Source organism: Lutjanus erythropterus, chromosome 2, assembly GCF_056507025.1.
Source record: "Lutjanus erythropterus isolate fLutEry1 chromosome 2, fLutEry1.hap2, whole genome shotgun sequence".
NCBI lineage: Eukaryota > Metazoa > Chordata > Actinopteri > Lutjaniformes > Lutjanidae > Lutjanus > Lutjanus erythropterus.
In genome coordinates, this window is record NC_139318.1 from 42,888,268 (window position 1) to 42,912,441 (window position 24,174).

A 24,174-nucleotide genomic window follows, 5' to 3' on the forward strand; every position below is an offset into this window, starting at 1 on the left:
ATCAACAGTGAGTTTTTTTATCACTGTGCTCTCGACTTCCTGCCAGTGCACATTTGACTGCTCTTCATCTTCTCCTGTAGGACAGAAACGTCTGGAAAGATGACAGAGGAAACTAAAGAATCTTGTAAGTACACCAGCGCTTTTTTTTAACAATAACTTTATTGTTGTATCTTGTCCTGTTTGAGTCTGCATCCAGAGGAAACATCCAAACCTGTTTGCATGCATTGTATGTATATGACTCAAATGTTTTGACAAAAGCATACACTAGTTGTATGATAGTCATTTTGGGGGATGATGCACAATTCAACGTGGATTTTAAACGCTGTATTAGAAGAGTGCAGATCTCTGCCTGGATGGTCACTCAGGTGGCTTATGGGTAACAGGAAGTGCAGGGGTTGTCCATTAGAGTTGTGGAGTGATGATGAGACGATATGTGGGTCACATTATTAAGGTGTAACCCGAGCAGAAAGGCTACATGGAGACAAGCCTTGGACAATAACAAAACACCAGCAATGTAAAATGTCAGTTTCAAAGTGAAATCTGCCAATACTAACATGACGGTCATGTATGTTATCCCAAGTGCAAACAAGATTTCAAAATGAAGCAGCTGTTAATAACAAAAATTGTGATTACAAAATGCTTCAGCATCAACTTAATAACAAGTAGATCATTAAAAAAAATCTCCAAGCAAATGCATAAAGCTTGCAAAAGGGACAGTCAATAAAAATCCAAGCAAATAAAACAGATCAACAAAAAGAAGGCTGAGTAAAAATCAAAGCAATTACAACAAATAAAATCGCCAAAGGACAGTCAGTAAAAGTCAAAGCAAATAAAACCCAGTAAAGGGCAATCAATGAAAATTAAGTAAAATCAGGAAAGGCTCTGCAATTAAATGGATGTTGTTGATCACTTGTGGTCCCTATCAAAAGGTTAAGAGGAGTGAGCAGTCAATTCAATTCAGTAGACTTCATCGGCATGACATTTGACCTGTTTTCCCAAAACACAATTATGATAAAGTCAGACATCAGTGGTGGTATAAAGCAGTGCAGTCAATCGTATCCTCTTCAACATTTCTGTGAAATTTTGTCACAATTAGTGTATAAATTCTTGTGTATTTTTTTAGATCACAGGAAGCTTGACCTTTGACCACTGACCACTAAATTCTAATCAGTTCATCCTTGAGTCCTAGTCACATAGTCACATTTTTCTCGACGTTTTACCACCAAAATTTAACCAGTTCATCCTTGAGTCCAAGTGGACATTTGTGCCAAGTTTGAAGAAATTTCCTCAAGGTGTTCTTGAGGCATTGTGTTTACAAGAATGTAAACCCAAAAACATAACGCCTCCTGCCACGACGGCATAAAAGAGATTCAGAAACTGTGAATCACCACAAGCACAAGAAATCCTTGAGCATACAGTCATAAATGTGCACAAAAAATATTATGGGTCCAGTAGTGTGGGTGATTAGCTTCTGACAGATACACACAGCAAAAACACATGTTCTCTGCTCACACCTGGCAGACATCAAAATGCTGTTAGGTCAGATCTGTCAAATACCTTTTTGAAAGTAAAACCTGACTGAAATATCTGGCTCTTGAACTGCTCCACCATGTTCACCAGCTAGTCCCTGAGGGTCTCTGCTGTTTGGTGCCGAGCAGGCAGTGTACAGTGGAGTTGCCTGCTGTAAACAAAAACAACACCGTGAGAGGAGTGAGAGTAAACTAGCTGCTAAGTTTGTGTGTTGTTTGGTGCCAAACAGGAAAGTAACAGCAGGTTTATCAAAGCTTGTTCGCTGGAAACAGCTGCCTGCTGCTGCTGGAAACTAAGCTGGTGACTGATGAGACTGAAAGACAAAAAGAAATGTGCATTAAAATGTCTAAACATGACTGGGCCTATTTTGTTGAGTTGTGTACTTAGACTATAACAGATGTTTCCGACAATGTTCAAACCCACAGAAATCCATAATTTACCCCTCTAAAAGTTGTGGGTGGTGTTGTACAGTGGTGTGGGATCATGGGAACTGCACAAGAAAATCTGACATGACTCGGGCAGAAATCATGTTAATAGACGAAGTAATGTATTGAAGTTTTATTCATTTTAGGTTCAGTCCCGTGCCCCAATTTACTTCCTCAGTTCCTCTGATGTATCATGTTATAGCAACTAGCAACTAGCTAGCTTATGGATTTCTCTGCAAACGTGTTTGAACATTGTTGGGAACATTTGGGATAACGTAAGTACACAACTCAACAAAACATATTACATATGTCAAGCATTTCTAGATGTTTTAATGCGGAAATATTATAGCTTTAACACAAAACAACAACTCCCATGATCCCAGGTTGCTTCACAAAAGTCTTGTGTTACACTGCTGCAGGCTGGAAATAGCAGCGTTTAGTTTTTCCTATCCGTGCAAGAACACAAGGCAATGACAACAAACTAAAACTCGATCTAGGTCACCTGAGGTAAACGTATCTCCTCGTGATATTTGAGACTTCCTGCTCCTGCCACCACATCAGATGCACAGCTTGTATTTGCATTTTCAGACTGTGAGACGGGTGGATGTTTGATTAAGTTCGCCTCTTGCAGCTCAGGCTGTTTTTATCAGAATCAGGATTGTGTTTGCGTGTTACTGTGACATTCCCGCTGTCAGGATGTTGTCCAGAGAGCTTAATGTGGAACTCAAGCCATTTCTTCTTCTCTCATCCTGTCCTGTTCTGTCTTGCCCCATTCACACACACACATTTCTTCACCACATAATGTAACTCCACATCAGAGGCATTTTACAATCCGCTGACTCTGTTTACATATTTTAACCATGAACACCCCACCCTGCCCTAGTTTCTGCCACTATTCGTAGGCACTGAAGTAACTTTTAACATGCTAAGCCAGTTTGCTGAGTTGAATCCAGGTGAAGTAAAAACCCAGTTGGCTCAACACCATTTTATATTAAAGTGATCTGTGACCTGATAGAAACTCTTCATGTAGCCTAATAACATGATGCATAATGAACCTAGTAAGCATTTTTTTTTAAACATGTACATGCAGGAACATTGCTGTCACACACAACAAGAATCCTGTGCAAATTGTAATTTTTTTTTTAAATCTAATAAAAAACTCTTCATGTAATAAGCTTTAGTTTGCTACATTTTTGTAAAGATTATTATACTGTATACACAGGCAAACCATTTATCATTTATTGTATTTTATTGTATTTTATCCTTACTTTACAAATGTGACTGTTTCCATTTTCATGAAATCCTTGAATATTAATTGAAAGGAAGGTGTAGAGTTATATGTAAGCCATTTTAGCAAGGTATTTGAACTTAAAATAGCATATCAGGCTAATTTATTATTTCATGCAGAGCATTTTATATTGTTTAAAACATGACTGGAGGTGAATTTTTTGATTGATGCAAGTTAATTTAATGATCCCTGTTACTGTTCTTATGCACAGGTGAATGAGACCTTTGCTTTTTATAGAAGACAACAGGAGTCATACTTTTCTTTTCATATTTTTCTTTTTATGCCATTTAATCAAGATCACAAGTTTGTGGTTTTGTTAACTCAGGATAACAAAGCTTGTTTTATTGTGATAACAGGTTAATTTATCTCTCAGTGGGGAGCCTCCATTGACTGAAAGCACCCCACTTACTGTTACTCCGCTATATCCTGTCCTCATGCAGTTACTGAGGCTTATTACTATAAATCTGGCTGTGTGAGATCTGATATGAATCTGTTGCTACTGTCATGGCAGTCCTGATCTCTAACAAAGCAACAAACCCATCATCACAAGAAAAATAAGCTTTGTTATCTCAAGATGACAAAAAAAATGAACTTGTGATCTCAAGATAATCACATTAAAAAGTATTTGCATGTCCATTTGTTATTGGCTTCCATCCACTCCTGGTCTCTGAAAAACACTACGTATAAGAGGAAACAATCTTTTGTTTTCTTGTGATAACAGGTTGATTATCTCAAGATTACAACGATTGTTTTCTCAAGTTTACAAGATAAATTAACCTGTCAACACAAGAAAACAAGAAAATGAGCTTTACTGTATATATCAATATACAGTAATTCAATAATCAACCCATTAACATGTGAAAAACAAGTGTTATTATCTTGAGATAACTAAATAATAAAATTGTGATCTTGTGATAGCAGCACATATTTGCAAGTACTGCCATTATCTGCTTCCATACACTCCTGATCTCTGCTAAAGAATATGTGTAAGAACAACAATTGTTTTCTCAATTTAATGAGATAGATTTACCTGTTATCACAAGAAAAACAAGCTTTCTTATCTCGAGATGATGAAATAGGCCTATATAACACCCCCACTGCAGGACATGCTGCGGGTCTGCAGGTTCACAGTTTGACAGCCACAACAACACGATGATAAAAAGATTAAAGGCACACTCTTAAGGTCCATTTTGCCGCACGTCGGTTGCTTCTACAGTCATCCTTCATTGTCACACTTAAACGTCACTTGCTGGCTGACTTCAGACCGTCGCAGTAGACTGGGCCGGCATCACTCTTCAGCCTTCTGGAAGCCAGAGTTGGCCTTAGGGCTGCGGCATGTAGGGCAGACCTTGGCTTGCAGACTGGAGAATGAAAGTGACGTAAATACCCCAGAGAGTGATGCACCTCAGTCACACCTGCCCTCAGTCAGTACCTGCCTTACAGCCATCGGTTCTCAGCAAAGTGCAGTCCCTCCAAGGCACACACAGACAACACCACTCCCAACCAATGCCAACAGAATGTAGGTCACATACAGTGAAGGTGCTGATACAGGTTTACATCTAATTAACTCGCAATCTCAAAGTAACGCAATCACAAAAAATATTTGCAAGTACAGCAATCATCGGCTTCCATGTTCTTGGCCTCTGTATGTTTCTGACATAAAATAAACCTATTTTTTAAAAAAGAGTTGGTGAACTTCATCTATTTCAGTAAAGTGATGTACAGATTCTATTAACTTGTTCATGTTTGTGTGTTCTTAATTTCTCTCAGTCCTTAAGGGAGTGGACCTCCACTGCAAGACCAACAATCCCGAGCATCACACCAGTGAAATCTCACTGGACAAGCTGATAGTGAGGAGAGGCCAGCCCTTCATGCTGACTGTTAGCCTGACTGAGGCTTTCAACCCCGTCCTTCACCCGCTCCACATGGTGATAAAGACAGGTTGGTCTTTCATTAAATTATCTGTTTTTAGTTATTGTGGCTGTGCTGCCCTACAAAGCCAAAATGCAGTGGCTAAATGTAATAAAGCTAAATGTAATAAATGTAAATGTAATAAAAATGTAAAGGCCTAATTCAGTAAGATCAAGTGAAAGCTAGCTTGAAGGTAGCCACAGCTAGCCTTACATATTGTTTTTCTGACATCTTGTTAAGTCAGTTTGTTAGTCTACATAACTAAATCAGGCATCAAACCCCACTAAACTCCAGCTAAAGACAGCTAACATGAACATAACATAGCAGAGTACCAGTGACTGCTATCTCAGCTTTTTACTTTAGTGGAAATTCATGTGATCTGTGGGGTTAGACTGGAGATATACGTGGTTTTAAGTATGCATTCACATATGCATCCCTACACATCATTGCTGCCTCACGTATCCTGCGTCCGTTTGAAGGGATGGTTGTGCACATCCTCAGAAATTAAGGCTACATGTAAACGCAAACGTGGTTAAAAAGCAAGTGTATCTCTGACCTCAAGCAACCTTTAAATCAAATTCGGTAATAAATTAATTGTTAATTTCATAATACTGTAAATATTAGGAATAGACACCTTTGTAGCTAAACAAAGACACATTAATCCATATGAAGTACGGACAAATGTCCAAAATAAAAAAGGTTTAAATGCCCGAGTATGGTGAATTATACAAACATATTTTATTTGTTTGTTTCTCCACACTGACAACATTTGCTTTATCACTGAAATACATTTTAAACACACACTGAGAACGGGCAAACCAAGCACTGGTTCTTGATACAGCCTGGGGGAGTATATATAGGTATAGCTTCAGTTAGTTACTATAAGCAAAACACTAGCTAAGTAGTGGGTTAATCTACCTCAATTGTTTGCAACTAACTGATAGCTTATATTAGCAAAATGCAAGCTAAGTAGCTAGCAAATTGACATCAACTGTTAGCTAGCTGATTAGCTTGCATTTTGCTCACATTAGCTAATCTAAAGGACTAGTGTGTGAGAATTAGTGGCATCTAGTGATGAAGTTGCCAATTGCAAACACTTGGCCTTATCAAGCATGTATACAAGAATGTAGAAATGTGGTATTACACACTGGTTTATTCAGGAAAAACTGATGGATGGATGTATAAAAAGTATTATTTCAGCAGTAAATGAATGTCTGAGTCGTCTCTACAGGAGATCATTCATCTGAGGAACTGGGGACGATGTCATACCTCAGTGTCCCCGCCGGTGTGGAACGCTCTCCATCAGCAAAAGCGGCGTGGAAGGTAGAGTTTCAGACGGGCAGCTCCCTACTAACTGGCGTCTTGGATCTGAAAATTACCCCCCCTGCTGATGCCCCTGTGGGGGAGTACATCCTGTGTGCAACATACAAGGAAGAGAAAATGTTGCTGGCAATGCTTGTGGTGCTCTTCAACCCCTGGTGTCCTGGTATCTATCCATCTATCTATACAATATTTTGAATGCAGGACTTTTACTTGAGTAAATTATCTGAACACATCTAATCTGTCTCTCTGTAGATGACTTGGTGTATATGGTCAAAGAGGAGGAGAAACAGGAGTATGTGATGAATGAACAAGGAATCATCTACAAAGGAAGTGGAAACTACATCTCCCCTATCCACTGGGACTTTGGACAGGTACTGAGGCTTAGTGACGTTCAATCTGATGCACAGTCTGCACAGTTTTGGTAATATCATGGCCAGAGGCGCTCAGAGCGCTTGGATCCTATAAGAAACCATTATTGTACCCCAAGTTTATCATATAGATTATAGAGCTTGAGGTCGTAACAGTCACAGCCAATCAGATTTGCTGCATTCATTCCCTACAGGTCTCTCCCCATCATGATGTACTGACAGTTTGGTAATCATGGGAAGAGTTTTATGAAAACAAACAATGTCAGTGGAGATGTTAATCTTTTAAGTGATTGAATACTGAATTGTAAAATTTAAATACTACTGAAAAATTTTTAATTTTCTTTCTGAATGTGTGAATTTCCTGTTTCCTGTACTTAGATATGCTATGTGCTAGGCTCGCCTATGTTGAAACGAAAACCAAGTTTTGAAAATGGTTAAACAGTGTCGCAACAATGCAAGCAAAACACTAGCTAACTAGCAGGCTAATCTATATAAATCGTTAGCTAGCTGTGGCAAAATGCTCGGTCACTGGCCACTAAACTACATCAGCAGCTAACTAGTTTGATCTGATAGCTAACATTAGCAATATGCAAGCCAAGTAGCTAGCTAATCTACATCAATTGTTAGCTAGCTTGTTAGCTAGTGTTTTGCACCTGCACATACACACCATCTGAACTGAGTTTGTGTGGTATGACGGTGTGCAAACGGCATGTCAGGGGTTTAGAAGACTCAGATTATGCCAGACCAGCAGTATGAAGACATTTTATGTTTTTGTTCCGTTGTGTTTTTCTGCTTTTGAAAACTGGTCGCCATTCATTCGCACTGTTTGGGAGATTCTGCAAAGCTGTTTTCCTGTCAAACTCCAGCAGTGTTTTGGGTGAACTCTACCTTTAACAGAAAGGAACAGTGGGTAGGAATTAGTGGCATCTAGCAGTGACGATGCAGATTGTAAACACCTGACCTTACCAAGTGTGTGTAAGAGAACGAATGTTGGCCACAAAAGTCATTCTGGGCTAGTGCAGAAATATAGCTGTAATCACTTCGATCACGACTATGCTGCCACAGGTCCCCCAGCAACATCCACTAACCATCAAATTTGCAATGTTTAAAAACAGGAAACAGGAAAACTGACCAACGCTATTAGCACCTGGTGTCAGTAGCCAATATTATTTGCTAATAATAACATTGCCAGTGTGGCTATTTAGTAATATTTTTTTTTTCTAAACCTAGGAAAAGTGCACATGTACTGGAAATGATCATTTAAAACAAATGCCTTACAAGGGACTCAAACGTCAGTGAAAGTCCTGTGTTTGACCCATGAATCTACCACAACCTCCCCAGTATGTGGACTGTAGTCTTCATAATAGCTGTCATGTGACTAGTCTCACCTGAGTGCAGATAGACACTCTAAACACTCTGTTAAAGGCATAGTTTAATTTAAAATTCAAATCTCTGTGTTTGTTATTTGCTTCAGATGAGGTTTAACTTCCTGTAGTCCAGGACATGCAGTCAATTGCATACAAGAGCACATGATGTCTCTTTAGTTGCCATGATTCAAATAATTTTTTTCTTCTCTCTTGTCTAGTTTGAGGACGCCATGGTCGAGGTTTGTGTGAAGCTTCTGGACCTCAACATCAAAAACCTTGAAGACGCAGCCACAGATGTTTCTGCACGCAGCGACCCCATCTATGTCAGCCGCGTGGTCAGCGCCATGGTAGGAAAATGTTAGCATGCTAACACAACAGACATGGTGAACATAATGAACATTATACCTGCTTTACATTTGTGTTTTGTAAATGTTTGCAATGTGCTATTAAAGAGATGATGAAGACAGCAGATGTAGATGGTATAGTTTTCAAAATCTAAAAAAGGCTGATGGACGTCTGTTTTTTCCAGATCAACAGTGAAGATGACAACGGTGTGCTGGAGGGTCGGTGGGGAGGGCCTTATTATGACGGGGTCAAACCCTCTCACTGGAATGGCAGTCACAGCATCCTTAAGCAGTGGCTCAACAACGGATGTGAGCCGGTCAAGTACGGGCAGTGCTGGGTGTTTGCCGGTGTGATGTGCTCAGGTAACAACATCTGTAAAGATAAATATTAGTTTTGAGACAATTGCTTAAATAATCATTTTGTCGGCCACCCCAGTGGCTCACCTGGTAGAGTCTTTACACAGCGGCACGGGTTCAACTCCAGCCGTCACCCTTTGCTGCACGTCATCCTTTCTCTCTCTCCAGCCTTTCCTGTCTCTCTCTAGTGTCTCTGTCTAAAAAAGCAGAAACGCCCCCCAAAAAATCTTAAAATAAAATAAATAATTTGGCAGTCATCACAAACTTAAATGGATCGTTTGGATTATTTAAAGTGGGGTTGGCGAAATCAACATAAATGCACACTATACGTCACCTTGTCATCTCTTTAATTTAACCCTTTTTATGATACTCGATTAATTGTTTAACAAAGCCATTTGTTAACGAAAAATTCCACTCCCGGCTACTGAAATAAGAGGCTTTGCCACGTTTGTCTGTTTTAAATATAATTGAACCCTTGGGGGCAACACAACTCATTTGAAGAGGTCATTGGAGTACAATGGACATTTTTATTCTCTAGCTCACGTTTTTTATACTAAATAAAAGATAATAAAAATTCTTTGTGGTTGCAGCCCTAATAAAAATAAGTTGCTCCTCAAGTGATTCCTCCAACTGTCTTAAAACCTTAATTTGAAATAAATCTATGTAACTGAAATTAGTAAAATAAATGAGAAAGATGCTAATTTATCTTGTGTCCTTGGTTGCAAGTTAAGTTTCCCACTTAAGGTCATAATAAAATGTTTGAACTGAACTTTAGTTATTAATATCACATTATGAGACGACTAATAATAGAGCACTGCAGCACAAATTAAATTTTTACATCCAATTAAAACATGTCTCATCATGACTCATCATGTTGACACTGATCACATGACTTTATTGGAGGATTTCTGAAATAACTTTAGTCTGTTAATACCAGCCGCCTCCCTTGTGTCTCTGCCAACTCTACAGTTTCCCTCACAAGCTTTTGTTAGCACTGAAACAACTGTTGTCCCACAAGAAATGCTGTTGAATCTTAGCTTCAGTTTACGTTTACATGAGCTTATATGTGTTATGGGCAAAGGAACTTATATTGTGTTGATTTTGGAGAGTGATACGGAGCTCGGCAGAAACTGGCAATCCTAGGACCATGGTTTAGAAAATCTAGTGCCAAAATATATGGCTGTCTGGCGGTAGTACAAATCAAAATTTAGTAACCATCATTTACTTGAGGTAATGCACTGACAGTGCATCAGTTCCTTGTACAACCCCTCTTGAAAATGGTAAGAAACCAACACATACAGTAGGCCTTTTCCACTAACAGGGAACCACTTCTGTTCCATTTTTACAGAACTAATTGTGAACTGTTCAGAGCATTTGGACCAAAACTAAATTGGTTCAAAACCCGAAAAGTTGGCTCTTATCTGAAACCACAAAATAGCAAGTTTTTCTTTGTCTTGAAGTGAGAACCAAAGTCTACAGGTTGTTGGTCACAGGTTAGTTCTTGATCACAATGTTTCTACTCAAAACTGGTGGAAATGTGGGCTGGTTCGTTAGATAGCACCAAGGTTCAGAGAATCTTGAATGGGTCCAATTCAAGAACCGGAGCTAAAACGCTGTGGTTTAAACTTATTTGAATGACTCAGATCTTTGTGTTTGGTTCCAGTGATGCGCCTGCTCGGTATCCCCTGCCGCGTGGTCACCAACTTCGAGTCAGCTCACGACTGCAACAGGAATCTGATCATTGATGTGTACCACGCCAACTATGGAGTCAAAGAGAAAGAAAGCCCCGACAGTGTTTGGTGAGAGGCTACAATTTCTTACTTTGCACATGCAGCGACCAGCAGACCAGTGTGAGCTTCAATGGAAGTCCATCGAAATTAAAATGTCACATAACTCTTCGCCAGCACCATGCTTAATTCACCAAACATTTTTGGCTGTCTTACCTTCACCAGGGTGTTTGGGTCAGAAAAAACTGATCTGTCATGTGACTGATACGTAAGCGATAGCGAGGTATTATTATGAAATAAATCCTGACGCAGGACTTGAGTCACCCTGAATATATTTCACAACCCTTCATTGCTGTTCTCTGCTCTTCTTTCTATGAAGTAATACTCTCCAGTTCTGATATAACGGATGTTATCGCAGTATGTATGCTAACCTCGTCAGGAGCCGCCATTGTTTTTACGAAACAAGGCGCTTCTCGCTGTTGTCACACCTAAAACCACACCCGTAGTAGCAGTCGCTCCTAGCCGCACCACTTTTGGCGCGTACACAGATGGATAACTTGAAGCCCGGCCAGGTGGATTCTTGTGTGATCTTCTGATCTCACGAATCCAACTGCCTCGCAAGGTGAGTAAATTCCCGTCCAGACCGGTGTCGCTCGTCTAAATAAACCAGAGCAATGTGCCAGTTTCCCTCAGGGAAATGTGATAGCAACTTTTAGAGATCAGAGGCGTGATGAGAAACTTTCTCAGGCCAAAAATCATGTATGCACACCATGTACTGCTAACTGTTTATTTTTAATTGTGGTTTTCCAAACGACTTAATATTCAACTTTATAGTTTTATTGTTTGGGTGTGGTGATTCGCTTTAAGCCGTCACACCCAAGAGCTCTTGATCTTCTGATGAAGTCATTATTGTCCATTAATTCTTTTTGCGCAACACTTTGCTATATGACAAGTAAGTTACGCTAATTTGTAAAATGCAGTTCCAGACTTTTACTTTTTTTTTTTTTCAAAATACTGAAGTGATATTTTAAAGTATGCATTCGCATTTGAGTGTTTTATGTTGTGGTTGTCTGCTATTTTGGGAGAATTTTATATTTATCCCTTATTTCTGTGTATTTGGCTTTGTCCTCCAAAATGTTTAATGGGTAAATGCTAGCCATCTATACAATCAATACATTGAATATTGCAATATCATAATAATACAAAAAAAATATCTCAGCACGTAATAGGCTAGAGGAAAATATACATTTTTGATTTGGGGGTGAACTGACCTTTTAATGCCCCACAGTTTTCACCAACTCATTGCTTAAATTGTCTGTCTCCTCTCTGCTGTGGCCAGAAATGATGCTTTGAGAACGGTGAGAGTGAAGAAGACATTACCTGAGTGGCACTAAAACCTGGGATGGTCCCTACAAGTGACCACATAAAAACAGGGCTGTCCCCAACTAAGATTTTATTGTATTTTCTGCCACACCACACCTCCTGTATGAGCCTATGTTCTACCAGACAGACTTAGATTGTAATGGCTTTCTACATGATCTGTGATGTGAAAGTATATAAGATATTATATATTCAAATGTTTAGAGAAATTCTTGCGTCCTCATGTAGTTATACAGTTATAAAATCAGTGGATCTGCGGAGCTTCTCCTCCAAGGCTGCAGCTGCTACAGGCTCCAAGCTCCTTAATGCGGTAAATTAAGGATTTATTTCAACCAAACCAGAGTTTGGGAACAGTGAAAAGATGAACCAAGATGATTTTGGTGAGATTTATTTAGTTTCCGTAAAGTTTGAATAAACCTGCCGTTGATACAAAAGCGATCTGGTGAGCAAACAGGCAAGCGTCACCTGCTTGTGTGTGCTTCATGGATGTGCCTCGATGGGGTGGCTGATGCGTCACGCTGTTCTGCATTTTGAACACTCTTCCCCCTTTCCATCACGTTTGCAGTTTTGTTTGTGGTGATTTAGAGACTCTGTTTGCAAAGTTTACATTTTTTATACACGTTTTATCTGTGTGCAATGACAGATAATAAAAAAAATAAAAAGTATATATAGGATTCCTCATTGGAAGATTTTCCCTGCACATTTGTCAGCTTCTATCTGTTTTATCCTTTTACTGTAATGCACACTGACGTGACGAAGGAAAAACAAAAAGAATTCTCGACTGGAAGAATCTTAGTCGACTATGGGGGCTCCGACTAATGACACCGACTTCAAATCATCGACTAAAATTAGTAAAGTGATCCATTCTTAATATAAAATATTGATAAGAGTTTAAAGTCATGCAAAGAATGGATAGACTTTGTGAACTGACTTTGCCAACAAATAATCAGGTCAGCCATGACAAGGCTTGAACTAGTTCAGTTTGGCACGCGGTGTGGTAAATTCCTGTGGGTGTGTAATGTACTGCCAGACCGGTGCCACTCCTCAGAGTTAAGTAAGTAATTGTGATCAGACATTAACAAAGCAAAATTAATTTCCCCAAGGGAAATGTGTTGCCAGCTTTTATAGGTCAGAGCTGTGATGAGGCGCATTTTCAGGTCAAAGTTGGCTAACCGCAGTTATGTAATTGGTCTGAAAACGCCAAAAGTTTATTGTCCATTGTGGTTTTCAAAATATGCAGATTTATATTATTGTTTAGGTGTGGTAATATGCTTTAAGCCATCACACCCAAGCGCTCTTGATCCCCCAATAAATAGTCATTATTGTCGATTAATTTTGTTGCACAACTTTGTGTTATACAATGACAAATAAATTACCTGATACCTTGGTACCACGATTTGTAAAATGCAGTTTCAGACTTTTAAAATGTTTTCAAAATACTGAATATAATATTTTGTATTAAAGCTGTTAATTCAGCTTTACACGTTCTCCAAAATGTTTAATGTGTAAATGCTGGGGATCTAATAATATTTCAGATATTGCAATTAAAGAAAAAACATGTCTCAGTACCATAAAAAATCTTTTATTATTTTTATTTTATTTTATTTTACATTATAAAAGGGCTGCTACTGACTACCGCATTGTTTTTGTTTTGCAATTGCACACAGGCTACATAATTCAAGCATTCATTGCCAAAGACAATTTATGCCTACATGCTCAAGTCATGGCTGGTTACTTTAATTTTATTTTATTAAAGCTGTTAAAGCAAAAGCACTTCAAGTTAAAAGGAAAAACAAATTTTATGTGAAAAAATCTCATGTACACATCAGATTTAATTTTTTTTTCAAGTCATCATTATTTTTTTGTTTTTTAATATCAAGATAAAGATCATATTGTGGAATTCCATGTCGAGTCATATCATGAGTTTTTGGTATTGTTACATCCCTAGTAAATGACATTTTAAAGCAGCTATAATCAATATTTTACTAATAATGAGTGTCAGTGTGAAAACAGTGTGAAAGGGGTCACTCACAGTGATGAACTTAAAATTACCACCTGAATCTGCAGCTCTGCTTTACTGAGCTTTATAGTGAGTTTCAGTTCATTGTTTAGCAGTCTGTGCTGCAACTTTGCTATTCTGGCTCACTCTCCCCGCTCTCGTGACATTGTTTTCGGCTGCAGCAGTCAACTGTTTGCTCAGCAAAAAAAGCTCTAAAATTCCTCTGTACACCACCTACTCAGCACCAAACAGCAGGCAGGTACAGTTGGAGACCAGCTGGTGAACACAGTGAAGCACATCGCAGCTGAAGAACCGGATATTTCCCTCAGGAGTTGGTGGAGACCAAAACAGAGCTAAAAGTTAGTGACTTACATTCATCAGGTGGTCAGAAACGCAACCCTGAATGAATGTAACTGCTGGGTGTGTAAAGAACTGTTCACCATATCACCTTTAAAGGTGAAAAGATGTGTCAGTGTTGTGTTCACAGCTTGCTTCTGCTGCCCCCAAGTGGACAAAAAAAATCTGTTTTAGCAGGTTTAAGTTCCTTAAAGTCCCCTGCCACTCCAAAATGTTGTTTTCTTATTGTTTCCTCACTTGGATTTTTTTCTCTGCCATCAGCAGTCTTCAAGATATGATGGTTTTCGATGAATGCTGTGGTAGCAATGTGTGGTGTCTAATGTTCTGGTCCTTCTAAATCAGTTCCGCAGTTTTGTGTTTCAGTCTGCTGCAGAACCTGAATGTTGCATTGGGTGTTTCAGGAACTTCCACGTGTGGACAGAGGGGTGGATGAAGAGGCCGGACCTGGGCGAAGATGGCAAATATGACGGCTGGCAAGTCCTGGATCCAACACCACAGGAGATTAGCGACGGTACAGATTTAATATTAACTTAGAAATTTTAACGGTCCATCTCTGGTAAGAAATCAGAATGAAAACCATTTTTCTTGAGTTTAATTGTTTCTCCGCCTGCAGGGCTTTACTGTTGTGGTCCAGCCCCGGTCAAAGCCATCCTGGAGGGACAGACGGACCTCAAATATGACATCCCATTTGTCTTTGCTGAGGTCAATGCTGACTGCATTGACTGGCTGGTCAGTGAGCAGAGCTTGAGCCCAAACTACTAAGTTTCAAAAAGCTAATTTTATTCCTGCTTTTGTTGATGTTTTTTGTTTGTTTCTGTTGTCTGTGTTTGTTTGTCCTGGCAGGTCAACGAGGACAGTTCAATGGTGAAAATTTGGTCTGACTCTCAGAGGGTCGGTCAGAATATCTCGACCAAGTCTGTCGGCTCCAATAAGAGGCTGAACATCACCGATACCTACAAACACAGAGAGGGTGGGTTCACCTGACAAACACACCACACACACAAGCTTCAGCTGTTTATGTTGTACAACAATGACTCTGGAAATGAACTGAATTACTACCCTTACAGGAACAGAAAAGGAGAGGACTGTCTTTAAATATGCCTGCACCAGAGACTACTCCAGAGCTGATGACAATGAAGAGATGGAGGACGATAACGAGGAAGATGAGATAGAGGAGGATAACGAGAATGAAGCAATGGAGGAGAATGCTGAGAATGCTAATACAGAGGAGGCAGTCGATAATGCAGAAACAGAGAGTAATCATCCTATTAATGTGGTCCTTACGGTTGACGAGACCCCAAGCAGCACTCCTCCACCTCCTCCTCCACCGATCACCATAGAATTTAAAGAGGTACATCACAGAAACAGTCCCCGAACTTTCCCCTCTGCTGTCTCTTTTTTAATGAAAGCACAGATGTAACTTTGGAAAATGTCATCTTGGTTGGTTCGTTCCAAGATCAAAACACAAAACTTTAATGAACATAAGGCTGCCAAAGTATCAAGACTTCAATACATTTTTCAACACCTGTTTAAAACAATGCAATGCTAATGTAACTGAATCCATAAAACTAAAATTATCCAAGTGCTCATTCAAGATCTCACACACGGTTTAGTCTTTCGTCCCTTTCCTGAAATTTGGCTTGAAGTGAAACTAGGCAGGGACCTTTTGTGTACCAGCACCAGGATTTGACATTAACCGTTGCCCGATGGCCCCCAGCCGTAAAAGTTACTCCGTGGCTACCATATACATTGCATGTAGGTGGCCCCGTACAGCCACCAAGCTTTATCCCCATACTTCGCCTACGCTAACACAACATCACAGTTCCACAAACATCCAGATTCCTTTGTGGCTTTTAGTTCAGTGGTCTATGAAAACAGTGTCACCTGCTGGCCACATATTTCAGGGCTACTGCAGTCTGGGTTTATTAAGCCGACTGCAACTGTAAACGTTGATTCCACTAAGCACAACACATTTGCACCACGGTTTTGATCCATCCTCCAAATGGCTGCAGCCCCCACCAGCAGCGTTTAATTTGGCCCTTTTGCCTTGCTTTTTGTGTTTCTACCATGAATATGTAGGCTGTGTAAATTAAATAGTTACTCTTCTATTTGTCTTTATGATCGCGAGTCTACACAGGGACTTTTATTTTGAAAATTGACTGGATTCTCTCTGCTTTTTTTTGTGTCTGACTTCCTGCCCATTCAATCTGCTCTGTGCTAACTGAAGCAGCATCTGCCAAAAATAGACTCGGTGCCTATTTGAAGTGAAGAATGGATGTAATTACTCTCCAGCATTGTTAGCATCGTGTTAAATGTTGTCACAATTAGCAAATGAAAGCTTAAGTTATGGCTAAAAACATGTTTTGTGAGGCCACAGTGACCTCTGACCTTTGACCACTAACATCTATGTTGTTCAGCCTTGGTTCCAAGCAGACGTTTGTACCAAATTGGAGGAAGCCCAAGGTCAGTGAGCAGAGCTTGAGCCCAAACTACTAAGTTTCAAAAAGCTAATTTTATTCCTGCTTTTGTTGATGTTTTTTGTTTGTTTCTGTTGTCTGTGTTTGTTTGTCCTGGCAGGTCAACGAGGACAGTTCAATGGTGAAAATTTGGTCTGACTCTCAGAGGGTCGGTCAGAATATCTCGACCAAGTCTGTCGGCTCCAATAAGAGGCTGAACATCACCGATACCTACAAACACAGAGAGGGTGGGTTCACCTGACAAACACACCACACACACAAGCTTCAGCTGTTTATGTTGTACAACAATGACTCTGGAAATGAACTGAATTACTACCCTTACAGGAACAGAAAAGGAGAGGACTGTCTTTAAATATGCCTGCACCAGAGACTACTCCAGAGCTGATGACAATGAAGAGATGGAGGACGATAACGAGGAAGATGAGATAGAGGAGGATAACGAGAATGAAGCAATGGAGGAGAATGCTGAGAATGCTAATACAGAGGAGGCAGTCGATAATGCAGAAACAGAGAGTAATCATCCTATTAATGTGGTCCTTACGGTTGACGAGACCCCAAGCAGCACTCCTCCACCTCCTCCTCCACCGATCACCATAGAATTTAAAGAGGTACATCACAGAAACAGTCCCCGAACTTTCCCCTCTGCTGTCTCTTTTTTAATGAAAGCACAGACGTAACTTTGGAAAATGTCATCTTGGTTGGTTCGTTCCAAGATCAAAACACAAAACTTTAATGAACATAAGGCTGCCAAAGTATCAAGACTTCAATACATTTTTCAACACCTGTTTAAAACAATGCAATGCTAATGTAACTGAATCCATAAAACTAAAATTATCCAAGTGCTCATTCAAGATCTCACACACGGTTTAGTCTTTCGTCCCTTTCCTGAAATTTGGCTTGAAGTGAAACTAGGCAGGGACCTTTTGTGTACCAGCACCAGGATTTGACATTAACCGTTGCCCGATGGCCCCCAGCCGTAAAAGTTACTCCGTGGCTACCATATACATTGCATGTAGGTGGCCCCGTACAGCCACCAAGCTTTATCCCCATACTTTGCCTACGCTAACACAACATCACAGTTCCACAAACATCCAGATTCCTTCGTGGCTTTTAGTTCAGTGGTCTATGAAAACAGTGTCACCTGCTGGCCACATATTTCAGGGCTACTGCAGTCTGGGTTTATTAAGCCGACTGCAACTGTAAACGTTGATTCCACTAAGCACAACACATTTGCACCACGGTTTTGATCCATCCTCCAAATGGCTGCAGCCCCCACCAGCAGCGTTTAATTTGGCCCTTTTGCCTTGCTTTTTGTGTTTCTACCATGAATATGTAGGCTGTGTAAATTAAATAGTTACTCTTCTATTTGTCTTTATGATCGCGAGTCTACACAGGGACTTTTATTTTGAAAATTGACTGGATTCTCTCTGCTTTTTTTTGTGTCTGACTTCCTGCCCATTCAATCTGCTCTGTGCTAACTGAAGCAGCATCTGCCAAAAATAGACTCGGTGCCTATTTGAAGTGAAGAATGGATGTAATTACTCTCCAGCATTGTTAGCATCGTGTTAAATGTTGTCACAATTAGCAAATGAAAGCTTAAGTTATGGCTAAAAACATGTTTTGTGAGGCCACAGTGACCTCTGACCTTTGACCACTAACATCTATGTTGTTCACCCTTGGTTCCAAGCAGACGTTTGTACCAAATTGGAGGAAATTCCTTCCAACCTCCATCTCATGATAATGGGACAAATATGAGGTCACAGTGACCTTTAACCACCAGACTTTAATCAGTTCATCCTTGAGTCCAACTGGACGTTTCTGCCAAGTTTAAAGGAATTCTCTCAAGGCGTTCTCGCATTCACATAAAAGGGATTAAAAACATAATGCATCTGGCCACAGCTATCGGTGAGGTAGAGGCATAAAAAGAGGTTTTTCCATTAAACTGTCAATTACAGAGGCCCGTCAGCAAACAGTCATGAATGTGCACAGAAAAATGAAGCTGAAGGTAGAGTAGTATGTGAGATTAGCTGCTGACAAGCTGCAAGTGAGTTCATCATACACACACACACACACACACACACACACACACACACACACACACACGCTATTGCATCATCCCCTCCGGGCTTACGCCTGGCGAAGAGTAATAAAACCCCGACAGATTATACATAAAAAAGCCCACACACATTCCATTCCATGCTTCCATTCACCTTCAAGTTCTTTCAAAAAGTGAAAGGAAGAAGTTAAATAACAATAACACTCAAAAAAAAATGAAGGAGAAACAACTTGAGATGTTAGATTGTAAGAAGGCAGATGTGTTTGCATTAAACGTGCTTTACATAAGGCAAAATAGAAAATTACAACAACTAAAATAGAATAAGACAGACTAAACAGTAGAATCAAAAATGCAGTCCTGTGTTAAGTTTTGACTCTGGGGACTATGAGCAGACCTGTCATGTGTTAACCTTCCTTTGCACTGCAAACACATTTGGAACTATACAAGAGTCTTCCCTATAATTATGTGTGTGGTTGTTCTTGTTTGTGGGTGCAAAGCACACCCAGATAAGGAATGCTTTTCTGAGTGTTTTCAAACCATACTGCAACTGCGGCGTCGTGGCTCTAGGCGTAAACAAGTCCACTATCTCACGGTGAGCTTGAGGTTTTTTGCATTTTGTCTCAAACTTGACTGTTATTTGGCTGTCAATAATTTTTATTTTTTAACATATTTGGATTCCTAAATGACTAACAGGTACAAAAATGTTACAAAGGCTGCAACATAATCTTCGGGGGCAAATGCACATGTCTAAGTGTGTGTGTGTGTATGTCTCATTTTTCTCATTGTGTGGTGCTGCAGGTGTCCAAACCGGTGAACGGTAAGGATGTGAGACTGAAGCTGGTGCTGCACAGTAAGAGCAGCGCCGCCAGGAAGCTGTCCGTCAACATCGGCGTCCAGGCGATGACATACAACGGCTTGCCAGCTGTGAACATCCAGTCTGAGGTGAAGGAGATGACACTGCAGCCTGGGAAAGGTAACTCTTCTTCTGTGTCAAATTTTGGTTGCAGAAAACACAATGACAGATAATTCAAAGCGTGGACAAATTAAACCATAACAATCTCCATGTCTATATACCATGAGTTTCTCTCTCTTCTCCTCCATTGTCTCTTGAAGATCTGTCCATCCCAATCGTGGTCCCGTTCTTGGCCTACCATAAACCCATGGTGGACTGTGACAGCATGAAGATTTCAGCCGTGGTCAAGGACAAACAGCACACGTACCTGGCTGAGGACGACGTTGTGCTGCTTGATCCTCCCATCTCTGTCACCGTCAGTAGAAAAACTTCTGTCTCTCTGCTTTTAAAATCACCTATCATCTGTTCAGCTGCGTGTCACAGCTGCTGGTGTCTCTTCTCAAACAAAAAGACTGGAGTTTTTCACAAGAAAACACAATCTAACCATAATAACAGCATATATAACATAACAAAGAGTCTGTAGGTAGGCCCCATGCTAACTTCATGCTCACAATGACAACGCTAGCACACTGATACAGAGCAGGTACAATGTTTGCCATGTTCACCATCTTAGTTTGGTGTTAGCATGTGAACATTTCCTAATTAGCGCCAAAAACAAAGTACATCTGAGACTGATGGGTATATCTTTGGGTTTGCATGTATTGTACATGTTAAAATTTTAATTCTGACCTGATACTGGTGCTAGGTAAAAAACTTCAAAAAAAAAAAGAACATCACCAAAGTGATTACAGTTCATCCTGAGGGAAACATGAATTTATGCACTATATTTCATGGCAACTCATCCAATAGTTGAGATATTTCCCTTAAAACCATAAATGTCAACCTAGTGGTGGTGGAAAAGTCACCAAAATTACGAGGATTCATCCACTGGAAAACATGAACGCCTGTCTTAGGCGCCATTCTCCTCCCTTTCCACTATCTGCATGTTCCTGTTTTCAGCTAGTTGAAAATAGCGAGTTACCCTAACCTGGTCACTGACGGTACAAATGTAAACAAGCTAGCAGCTGTTACCTTTTCTTTTGCAGGGATTTATCCATTTTAATGCCAGAACGAAACTCCCCACTCATCATTATGTGAGAGGAACGTGTTCGGTCCTGCGAGAGCTGAAACTGTGTGTTCTGCTGCAGGCTTCGCTCACACACACAAACAATGAAATATTTACCCGGCAGAAATCCCTGCCGTTTAGCTCCTGATGTTCAGGTGCAAGAAACATTCCATGTAGGTCAGGATTATGAGCCTTTTTATTGTTTCTTTTGTGTGTTGAAAGATTTATTGTTAAGATGAAGGCGGGTCATAGTCCAAAAAAAAAGTATATAACATGATAACAGCTCACATACTGGTGATATAAAAGTTTGACATACAGTAATATAACGACTCCGATTCTAAAAAAAAGTTGAGACATTATGTAAAAAGTAAAGAAAAACAGAACTTAATGATTTGCAAATATTTTATGTCTTGTATTCAGTTCCAAAGACAAGTTCTTTAAATCTTCAAATTGATAAACTTTATAGATTTTTATGAATATAAACAACTTCTGAATTTGACGCTGGCAAGTTGGGACAGGTGCAGCAAAAGATTGGAAAAGTTGTGGAATGCTTAAAAAAAAACAAAAACAAAAAAAAAACTGTCTAGTCCACAAGTCCACATTTCAGACTGTTTTCAGAAAGCAAGGATGACGCGTTCTTCGGGCTAAAGAGGAAAAGGACCATCCCGATGGTTACCATCGCTAACTTCAAAGGCTAGCATCTGTGGTGGTATGAGGATGTGTTGGTACTCATGGCATCATGGGTAACTGTCACATCTGTGAAGGCCCCATTAATGCTGAAAGGTGCATACAGGTTTTGGAGTGACATCACTGCCATCCAGATGACGTCTTTTTCAGAGACGTCCCTGCTTATTTCAGCGAGATGATGCCAAGACACATTCTGCAAGTTTAACAACAGTGTAGCTTCGTAATAAAATAGTTTGGGTACCAGACTGACCTGCTTGCAGTTCACTTTCAAAACTTCAACAATTAGTTCCCTCAGCTCTAAAATGCTTACCGAGTGTTGTTAAAAGAGAGGGCGATGTATCACGGCGGTAAACATGCCCCTGTCCCAACTTTTTTCAAACCTGTTGCAGGTATCAAATTAAGAATGAGCGTATATTTACAATAAACAATAAAGTTGATCATTTTGAACATTAAATATCTTGTCTTCATACTGTATTCAACTGAATATAGGTCGGAAAGTTTTTTGTAAATCATGGCATTTTGTTTTTATTCATATTTTACACAATGTTGCACCTTATTTTTTAATTGTGGTTATATATTCCAAGCCTTAACGACAAAAACATGAAGCTTCCTATCATAGAGGAACAGTGCACTTTCTTGATGCATAAAGGGTTTTGCTCTTTGGTTGCCTACTAAAATGTGTGTGTGTGTGTGTGTGTGTGTGTGTGTGTGTGTGTGTGTGTGTGTGTGTGTGTGTGTGTGTTCCAGGTGAACGGTGAGCCCAGACTGTACCAGGAATCCAGTGGGGAGGTGGTTTTCGATAACCCGGCCAATGAGATGCTGACGAACTGCACTCTGACTCTCTCTGGAAGTGGCTTATGGAGAGATGATCGTGAATACAAGTGAGTGCTTGTGTGTGTGTGTGTGTGTGTGTGTGTGTGTGTGTGTGTGTGTGTGTGTGTGTGTCTAATGTGACCTCAACTGCTTTTCAAGGTTTTAGGCTGGTTGCAGTAAAGGTGCAAAATACAAATGCTGAACTGTTTCATCAGTAGTTTAACTGTGGCAAGTAATATATTAATGCTGTAGTCTATAAAATGTCACTAATAACAAATATAACAGTATAGAAAATATAAAAAGTATTCTTGATGATAAAAAAAAACACACAAGCATGTAGGACTGTAGTCAACCAAAGAAAATCTTGGTTGGCTGAAATTTGACCTCTTTAACCAATCGATTGGTCAACAGGGGGGAAAAAATACACGTTACCTCAATTTTAAGTAAATTAGCCACAGTGAACCAAGTGCACTCTGCCTGGTAGACTACATGGTGCTAATCAAAGTTACACAACATTGCCAAGCGCACTGCTTTCTTTTCGTTACCCTCAGGGCACGACTATCAAGTAAATTAGCATTACATGCAGTAGCAACACAAACAATGACGAGGATGAAGGAAAACTTCCACCAAAAGCAACATTTAAATGAGGTTTAACTACAGCACGGCCTCTCCTGACTGTCCCACAATATGACAACATTAAGTTCAACATCAACCCAGCTTCCGAGTGTAGCCACATTAGCAACATGCTAGCACCAGATTCAGCAGAGAGATTTATGCTGTTTCTCTGACGTGATGTCAATACGTTTGGAGCCAGTAAATGTTCAGTAAATAGCCTGTCACTCAAAAATAAAATCAGCATACCCACGACAATAACAGATTAAGAAGCGTCTCTTCTTATTAAAGTAACATCAGTGAGCGTCCAGCCAATGAGAATTTGGTAGCATAACAACCAACTAACCAACCGAGCAAGCACAAGGTGTCAGCCTTGCTATTGTGCTGATCTGTATCACACTGCCTATCAACGTTAATGGTTCGCTTTATAAATGTGGGGTGGGCATGAAAAAGTTTTTTGTGAACCTCTGGTCTAAAATTAGCAGAATTTTGACCTAAATTGGTGCATTTTTTGACACTTGGTGCTATGAACAACAACAATTGTATTTTGTGGTTTGATACTCACTCCTGGTTGGAATTTTGGGATGTTTTCTGCACAACACTGCATAAATTCCCGACCTAGATAGCAAATTTTTCTTATTGCTCTTTGTGTTAACCCACAGGCTTCAAGATATGAAGCCAAGCACCCGAATACGTATCAAGTTCTTCTTTGTTCCCTACAAGACCGGAGAGAAGACGCTCGTGGTCGACTTCGACTGCAACACCTTCAGGGACATCAAGGGCAGCTGCACCATCAAGGTCACTGCATAAGAGTCACATATGTTCACTCAGACATAATTTCTCTTTAGGGTGCAGAAATCTGACAATTTTTACTCATTTTTTGTTCTTTATGTATGAAGAAATATTTACTGGTTTAATCATATAGACTTTGGTGCTCAGTACTTTCGGTCTATTACAGGAATCATTGACTTACTGTTATTACTTCTGCATCTGCACTTATGGTCCTCTTACTTACTTTTTACTGTGACTTCCTTTTGTGATTTTCAGAAGAGAAAATATAAGCATGCAAGCAAAACAAATGTTGGGTTCGGGTGTTTAAAGACAGCCAGCAACACAACTAACAGCTGTGAATTTT

At 39.9% G+C, this 24,174-nt stretch overlaps 1 protein-coding gene across 1 annotated transcript; it reads left to right on the top strand.

Moving 5' to 3' along the window:
- tgm8 (transglutaminase 8) lies at positions 1 to 23,861 on the top strand. Its single transcript, XM_084740702.1, has 15 exons — positions 1 to 124; positions 5,014 to 5,184; positions 6,386 to 6,640; positions 6,730 to 6,848; positions 8,431 to 8,559; positions 8,742 to 8,919; positions 10,577 to 10,712; positions 14,778 to 14,887; positions 14,990 to 15,105; positions 15,220 to 15,346; positions 15,444 to 15,727; positions 19,708 to 19,882; positions 20,023 to 20,177; positions 22,362 to 22,495; positions 23,702 to 23,861. Exons 1-15 carry the CDS (start codon positions 100 to 102, stop codon positions 23,847 to 23,849), a joined length of 2,262 nt encoding a protein of 753 aa, XP_084596828.1. The 5' UTR covers positions 1 to 99; the 3' UTR covers positions 23,850 to 23,861.
- Positions 23,862 to 24,174: the final 313 nt, after the last annotated feature.

Bases quoted from the DNA above. Each gene is read 5' to 3' on its own strand.
- tgm8 (XM_084740702.1), top strand. From the start codon at position 100: ATGACAGAGGAAACTAAAGAATCTT. The intron at 10,713-14,777 runs GTGAGAGGCTAC...TGGGTGTTTCAG, and splicing joins GAAAGCCCCGACAGTGTTTG to GAACTTCCACGTGTGGACAG. The intron at 22,496-23,701 runs GTGAGTGCTTGT...GTTAACCCACAG, and splicing joins AGAGATGATCGTGAATACAA to GCTTCAAGATATGAAGCCAA.